Source organism: Propithecus coquereli, unplaced genomic scaffold (assembly GCF_000956105.1).
Source record: "Propithecus coquereli isolate 6110/MARCELLA unplaced genomic scaffold, Pcoq_1.0 Scaffold186, whole genome shotgun sequence".
Classification (NCBI taxonomy): domain Eukaryota; kingdom Metazoa; phylum Chordata; class Mammalia; order Primates; family Indriidae; genus Propithecus; species Propithecus coquereli.
Genome location: NW_012143412.1, coordinates 3821267 through 3829884, shown reverse-complemented (window position 1 = coordinate 3829884; position 8618 = coordinate 3821267). Strand labels below are relative to the sequence as shown.

General features: G+C 44.5%; 1 protein-coding gene across 1 annotated transcript in view; it reads left to right on the top strand.

Moving 5' to 3' along the window:
- Positions 1–8618, top strand: part of ZC3HAV1 (zinc finger CCCH-type, antiviral 1) — a 91343-nt gene that overhangs the window by 51866 nt on the left and 30859 nt on the right. Inside the window, exons 4-6 of the mRNA XM_012642757.1 lie at positions 3986–4747; positions 5546–5647; positions 7144–7264. Of these exons, the coding sequence (XP_012498211.1) occupies positions 3986–4747; positions 5546–5647; positions 7144–7264 (985 nt within the window). The remainder of the gene's footprint in view (positions 1–3985; positions 4748–5545; positions 5648–7143; positions 7265–8618) is intronic.

The following is an 8618-nucleotide window of genomic DNA, read 5'->3' as shown; positions in this document are numbered from 1 at the left end:
ACGCCACGGCACTCTAGCCCGGGCAACAGAGCGAGACTCTGTCTCAAAAAAAAAAAAAAGAAAAGTGGTAAAATATACATAGCATAAAATTTACCATTTCAACCATTTTTAAGTGTAAAAATTCAGTGGCATTAAGTACATTCACATTGTTGTACTACCATCATCACCATCCATCTCCAGAACTTTTTCATTTTTTCAAACTGAAACTCCACACCCATTAAACACTAACTCCTCATTCCCTCCTTTCCCCAGCCCCTGGCAACTACCACTCTACTTTCTGTCTCTATAAATGTGACAACTCTAGGTACCTCATATAAGTGAAATCAGATGATATTTGTCCTTTTATTAATATCACTGGCTTATTTTACTTACCATAATATCTTCAAGGTTCATCCATGTTGTAGCATGTATCAGAATTTCCTTCCTTTTTAAGGCCTAATAATATTCCATTGTGTAGATATAACCACATTTTGTTTATCCATTCATCTGGGGATGGATGTTTGTGTTGTCTCCACATTTTGGCTATAGTAAATAGTACTGCTGTGAACATGAGTGTACCAATATCTCTTTGAGACCCTGCTTTCCATTCTTCTGGGTATATAATGAGAAATGGAATTGCTGGATCATGTGGTAATTCTATGTTTCTTTTTTTTTTGGAAACGGGAGACTCGCTCTGTTGTCCGGGCTAGAGAGCCATGGCGTCAGCCTAGCTCACAACAACCTCAATCTCCTGGGCTCAACTGATCCTTCTCCCTCAGCCTCCCGAGTAGCTGGGACTACAGGCATGTGCCACCATGCCCGGCCCTCTATGTTTAAATTTTTGAGGAACTGCCATTCTGTTTTTCATAGCGGCTGTACCATTTTTCATTTCTGCCAGCAATTCACAAGGGTTCAGATTTCTCACATCCTCTTTATCATTTGATATTTTCTTATTTTTTGATAACAGCCATCCTAATGGGTATGAAGTGATATTATTTCTTGAGCATTTTCATATTATATAATGGTATTAATTTTTAATGTCTTTATGAAGTATATGTAGAAGTGAAGAATTTTGTGAAACAGATAGAATACATGATTCGAAGATTCTTTAAAAAAGTAACGAACAATTACACTTCCTTATATTTGGGAAATGGTTTATAGTTTACAAATGACTTTCACCCAAAATATCTCATCTTTGTTTCTCACAGCAAAACCATGAAGAAAGGCATATATATCATTTATTAGCCTCATTTAACGGGTAAGGAAACTGAGGCTCAGAAATTTTAAGCAACTTCTACTGTAGGCAGCCTTAGATTATTTTCAGAAGAATGGAGGGTAATATCATGAATAAATAAAAAGTAATATTTTCAAGAAACTAGGAAGTAGCAGAGCTCACATGTTCCAATTCCATATCTAATGTTTTTTCTCCACACCACAGTGGTTTCTGAACAGGGGAGTGTCTGGAGGGATGTTTTTTGGAGTAGTTTCTCAATGTCAATGCATTGTGTATGAGAGAGATCCATATTTAGTATCACTTCTAGTTAATCTACCAAGTTAACCATGTTGTTGACAAAAGGAAGATGTCGGCCGGGCACGGCGGCTCACGCCTGTAATCCTAGCACTCTGGGAGGCCGAGGCGGGAGGATCGCTTGAGCTCAGGAGTTCGAGACAAGCCTGAGCAAGAGCGAGACCCTGTCTCTACTAAAAATAGAAAGAAATTAGCCAAACAACTAAAAATAGAAAAAAATTAGCCGGGCATGGTCGCCTGTGCCTGTAGTCCTACGTACTCAGGAGGCTGAGGCAGGAGGATCACTTGAGCCCAGGAGTTTGAGGTTGCTGTGAGCTAGGCTGACGCCATGGCACTCTAGCCCGGGCAACAGAGTGAGACTCTGTCTCAAAAAAAAGATTTCTCTTCTACACACAGTAGCACACACACACATGAGCACAGGCACACACCATATATGCACACATGCCTCACACACAGACATGCACAATGGTAAATAGTAAGTGACCAAACCTAGAGTCACGTTCAAATGAGGTTTATCATGTCACAGTCTAAGGACGCACCCAGGATAAGCACAGGCCGAGAAGGAATCTTTCTGCTTCATAAAATTCTTCACCTCTTCTGCACAGGCCACGAGGCTCTGGGGTATTGAAAGGAGAAGACACACAGAAGAGAAAGGGAACGGGGAGAGGCAGGCAGTGAGGCAAATGGTTACATGCTTGGGAGGCTCTAATTAGTGCTCAGTACATCTACATTTGACATAAGATAAGGTGAACATTCAAGAAGGGAGCAGAGGGAAAGAAAGTCAATGATGCCGTCTTCACAGTCGGCGGCGGAGTGGCCGATCCAATCTGTCCTCGGTTCACATCTGTGGAGATAAACTTGCAATGACTTGGTCGGTGTAAAATTTAGAACTCAGGAGCGAGGATTTATTTGGGTTGTAGCTGTAAGGTTGTAATTGGCATGTGCATGTTTTATAGGGGCCCTATACCCTGAAAGGCTTTAGGGCTAACTGGGCAGTTCCCCGGGGGGCAAAGGACCTTTGCTGTTGTGGGAACCGGCGTATAGTAGTAAATCGCAGCTATTCGTTTTGCGCAGAGGATGCCAGTGCTATGTGATTCAATTCTCAGGCTTGGTCTCCCTTTTGGCATTATGAGTTTTGGGGGTCCCGAGATTTCAATTTTTCCTTTACAATATCTTCCACACATACCCTCAGTGCACGTGCACACACACACACACACACACACACACACACACACAAACATTGCACACACTCTCCACACGCACTCACACACACACCCTCACCCCTTCCTTCCGCCCTGCTTCCGGGAGGGCGTGACTCATCAAGTTTCTAGCCAGAAGCCAATTCCCTCCAGGCCACTGCTTTGTCGATTTTGACTTTTGATATTACTCTTGGGAATTGGCGCGGAGGGGCTAGAGAAAGAAATCTGGAAAAATTTTTAACTTAAATAAAATCAGACCTTTAGAATGTAGTTTCATTTTCTGTTTAAGTATTGTGAATCCTTAAATTGTCAGGTACCCATATTACAATACAGGCAAAATTGAAATGATTTTTGGAAAATCTTCTCTGATTTGCCCTAGTCTGTCTCTCCATTCACCATAATGGTGAATGTTGACTTGGAACCGGGGATAGTGGACACCCCCACCTAAGTGTTAGAGCCGGTTCCCCTCGGCCCCAGGAACAGAGAGGCAGAGTCACCGAGGCTGCAAATGGCAAAGGAGTTTATTGGCTAGCTCAAGCTAGGGTCCAAGTCCCAGAGCACCAATGCAGTGGCCTCCGTATGAACCAGGACCCCGCCTGGGGTAAAAGTGAAGCTTTTATACTTTCTTTGCACACGGCACACCGGTGGCACACGACACGCTGGGCACACCATCCCCCTCTCCCCTTAGTCCATTGGTTCTTTTGAAAGTGGCTGATTGTTTTGACTCCTGATTGGTTGGCTCCAAGCCCCGGAATTTTCAATTTTCGCGCCGGCGCCAGTTGTGGTCCGCGTTTCGGTTTCGGGGAAACTGAAACTTAGGCCTATTCCAGGAAATTCAGCTTGTCATGGAGTCACTCCTGCTCTTACTGCTATATTTAACAAACAACTAAAAGCGAGCACGGTTACAGAAGCAAATGGCATCAGTTAGAATCAACGAGAACACATTTTTCTAATCTCAGACAATTTGTTCTATATAAAACGAAGTACATTCTCCTACTATCAATTCCTGTCTTTCATAAGAATTTTGGGGCTTGGGGTCTACATCTTATCCTAGGCCATGGAATGATGTTCTCTGCTGTGCTAGCAGAATGTCAAGATTCTTTCATCGTAGTAACCACCCATCCTCAAGATTTTTTACACACCAGGTTAGGACAAGTAATTGGATAGAACTTGGGTAGCAAAGGTGGAAAGGCTAAGAAGAGGAATGGTGGTAGGAACTCAGTCACACTAAGTCTAATTTGCATTATTTCATTTCGTTTTGATTTTTTTTTTTTCCTAGCTCCTTCCTCACATCGTCGAGCCGGGCCATACAGAGCTAGAAGCAAAAGTAGAGAGCGATTCTTTCAGGGCAGCCAGGAATTTCTGCCATCGGCTGCAGCTTCCGCCCAAAGGTCCTCCACGCCCAGTCCAGATCCGATGGGCCGCAGGGCTCCCGGGGATGACGTGCCTGTGGATGGTCTCACCCACAAGTTCACCTATCTGGGGACTCGCGATTGCGCTCAGCCCTCCTCAGCCTCAGCTAAGGCTACCGATCTTGGAGGAGCAGGTGAGGGCGGGGCAAGCCAGAGGTTTTCAGAGAATGGCAGTCCAAAAGGCCTCTTTTATGGGAATCAAGGCAACACTTACCTTGTTTCCGATTCAACACCAGCCTCCAACTGGAAGGACCCCACACCCTGGCCGAAGGACCAAGGCACCGGGAACGAGAGTGTGTTTTCTCCAATTCTAACTGCCACCCGCTCTCTCGGTTCTGCACAAACACCTGAAGCTGTGACCACCAGAAAGAACACAGGCATGCTTTACTCCGACCTGAGGGACGTCCAGGGCAGAAGTGGAACTCAAGATATCCAGCATGTTTCTCTTTTTAATAATAACGCTGATGGAGGGGCCACTGGTGTAACTGTTGCAAGATATTTCAATTACAACGAATGCCAGAGAGAAACACCACTACTTAGGAATCCGGACAGTGGACCTACTTCCCGGGATCTCCAGACCACTGGCAAAATTACGGAAGGTGATAATGCAGGAGTGGCATTTATTAACGGTAAATACGGAGGGAAGACATTTTTGGCTAGTAAAACTGTTCACAGTGCACCAAATGGCTCTAGCGAAATTACAGATAAAACTACTAATGTAGTAATGGAAAAAACTGGTGCCACTGGTTTTGGCTTAAAAACAGCTGTCATTGGGGAAAAGGATGTTTTATGCTCTGGAAGTCAGAGTCTGAGAAGCCAGATCCCAGCCACACCTGGAGAAACCACTGCCCCTGCACTAGTCAGCACCCTGCTTCAGTCACCTTCCTCAAGCAACAGAGCTGCAGCCTGTGGCACCCTTGGTCAGAATTCCACCCAAGTCCCTTTTCCCCCTGCCAGTGAGTCTGCAAGGAGGACCCCAGGCTCTGCTCAGCGTAAGTCAGGGAAAGACTCTTGAGTGTGCAGCAGAGTGGCTGTGGCTGGTGGTTTCTCCTTGGATGTTCCACTGCAGCTCTTAAAGGGCATAGAGTTAGAGGGTTCTGGTTAAGGGGTGGTACCAGAGAGGAGGCTGACTTATGAAGACAGGGAAGGACCGACCAGTAGAACCACACATGGAGCAAGTTGCTATATTTATTGACAATAGGAATAGTTTGACTATGGTTTAAGAAATAAACATAGCTGTCACATGACTCTAATGTCCACATTTCATCTTAGGGAGAGACTGTCTAGACACTCAGGAGCATGAATCACAGGTGTTGTCTTGCACATGGCCCCCGTTTCAGATATTCTTTCCCACTGTGAGACCAGGTGTCTTGATTTTTGGTTTAAACATTAATATCAGCTTACATGCATCCACTTTTGTCTTATAGATTCCATATCTGATGTTGCAGGTACCACGTCTTCTAGGGTGCATGATCCTAGCTTAGAGAAAATTTGTCCTGACCATCTGCATAAGGGATGTCAACTCAATGGTGAGTAAAATAAGGATTTTCTATGAGCTTCTACCTTTTGACCATTTAAATAATGCTGCTATAGGCCAGGTGCGGTGGCTCACACCTGTAATCCCAGCACTTTGGGAGGCTGAGATAGGAGGATTACTTAAGGCCAAGAGTTTGAGACCAGCCCGGGCAACATAGGGAGACTCCTTCTCTAAAAAAGAAAAAAAAAAATTTTAATAGTTGGCCAGGTGTGGGGGCTCACACCTGTACTCCCAGCAACTGGGGAGGCTGAGGCAGGAAGATCGCTTGAGCCCAGGAGTTTGAGGCTGCAGTGAGCTGTAATTGCACCACTGCACTCCTGTCTGGGCAACAGAGTGAGACCCTGTCTCTTAAAAAGAAAAATAAAGATGCTGCTGTGAACATGGGTGTGCAAATGTCTGCTGTAAACTCTGCTTTCAGTTGTTTTGGGTACATACCCAGAGGTGGAGTCACTGGATCATATAGTACTTCTATGCTTAATTTTTCGAGGAACTGTTTTCCATAGTGGCTGTACCACTTTTCATTTCCACCAGCAATGCCGAAGAGTTCAAATTTCTCCCCATGCTCATCAACATTTGTTATTTTTCTGTGTTTGTTTATTTTTGATAGCAGCCATTCTCATGAGCGTAAGGTGTGGACTATAATGCGTGGCTGTGTACTTTTGAATCAGCCAAATTTTGAGCATTGCCACTCTGTGGGTTTCCCCGTGGTCTCTGAACCTGCCTGTTTGTGTTTTAAAGTAATCACACATCTTTCTGAAAATCTCTAAGCGATTTAAATATAACACAAATGTTGAAAAACAGAACTACTTTCTTTCTTCCTGTATTATGGGCTCATGACATTAATTCGCTATTCAGCCAGTGTTCCTTTAATGGCCATCTTTTATGTGCCCTGCCCTATGCCAGGTATGCAAAGGGGATGTAAGCTAAACAATGATGCAGCCTTTTCTTTAGTGAGTTTGTAATTAAGGTGAGGCATCAAAACATCTGCAGATGAGAAAACTGCATAAAGTAAAAACATAAGTAACAAAGCCCACGTTGGGTGTTGGGTCCTGGCTAAGAGAATACAAAATACAAGTCTAATGAGAGTGGAGTGAGGTTAGTTGGGGGAATCTTTCTGGAAGAGATGAATTATAGGCCAGGGCTTCAAAGAAATACAGGCTGCTGCCTATGCCACAGAGCATTTTATCTTAATATATACACTTGGGGAGTCCAGAAAGGATAACTATAAATCTATAATGACCTCAGATTTCCATGTCGGTAAGGTGACTTTTTGGGGAGTGGGGAATTTTAGTTTTCTGATGAGTCTCCAAGGGTATTAAAGGAACCTGGACAGTAGATATGGGGGAGGGGAGCATGAGTGAAGGTGGAGATGGGAGCTGTCTGGCAGGGCGGCGAAGGCAGGCCAGGATGGGGCAAGCTGGCAGTGAACTTGGTTGAATTCACTAGAATCCTTGCTGAAAGGGCCCTCAGATCTCTCTGTCTTTGTAGACAGCTGTGACAAAGACCACTACGACCTGCCCTACCGGTGGCAGAAGCTCCGTGAAAAGTGGGAAGACTTCGAGTCCATGGAGAAGATTGAGGAGGCCTATTGTGACCCCCAAAACCATGTGTAAGTTGATGGCTGTACTCTGGCTGTTGAGATCCACATCATCATCAAAAGAGAGCATAGTGCTAGGCTTATGGGAAAAGAAAACACACTTTTTTTTCGGATTCCCTTTCAGTTTTGTTGAAATTGCCAATTTCTCTTGAGTTAATGAAGAAAAAACACAGCGGGGCAGGTTTGAAGTTGCACTGAACTTGGCTACTACTAGGGATTCTGGGAATATTTGCTAACTCAAAGGAAATAACTAGTGCCATGATTGTTTGTTTAGTCGATATCAGTGTGTCCTGCAGAAAAACACAATGCTGAGATCGGTTTGTATTCTTATCAGTTCATCACAGAACTGTTAAAAGTACTGAATGATTGAGGACAAAGAGCCTTTTGCTTAACTTCATAATTTTAGAACATGACTTGAGTAATTTCCTATAGTTCTAGTGCAGAATTTTGTTGTATATTTTAGCATTTTGTACCCTCCTTATGTTTGCTATTTTTATCTATCCTGGAGGCATCTAAGAGGATACCTTACATTTCTGCTTCTGGGAGAGCTAAAATGGGTGATACCCACAAGACCATTTTTACCTATGATGTGCAGGGATATAAGATGCATTCCAGGCATAAGCCAGGCGCAGTGGCTGATGCCCGTAATCCCATTACTTTCGGAGGCCGTGGCAGGAGGATGCTTGAGGCCAGGAGTTGGAGACCAGCCTGGGCAACACAGCAAGACCCCATCTCTACAAAAAATTAAAAAATTAAAATGAGCTGAGTGTGGCAACTCATGCCTGTAGTCCCAGCTACTAGGGAGGCTAAAGTGGAAGAATCACTTGAGCCCAGGAGTTTGGGCTATAGTGCACTATGCCGATGGGTGTCTGCACTAAGTTCTGCATCAATATGGTGACCTGGAGAGCTGGGGACCACCAGGTTGCCTAAGGAGGGATGAAGCAGCCCCGGTTGGAAATGGAGGTCAAAACTCCTGTGTTGATCAGTAGCGAGATCACACCTATGAATAGCCGCTGCACTCCAGCCTGGGCAACACAGCGACACCCTGTCTCTTAAAAAATGCAACCTAATTTTATAAGGCATTTCGTTGGGGGGAAATTTACATATTTTTCATCATATGTGAATTTAGTGAATTTTTGGTGAAGATTCTGTGTGGCTGCATTTTGCCACTAGAGGGTGGCATCAGCTATTTTCTTGTTTCTAGGTATATATTCCCCCCACCCTACCCAGGTAAATCTAGAGCAGTTTCTCAACCTCAGCGCATTGACATGTGGGGCCAGATCATTGTTTGTTGTGGGGCTGTTTAGCAGTGTTCCTGGCCTCTGGCCACTAGATGCCAGGAAGCACTATTCCCCTATAGTCCCCC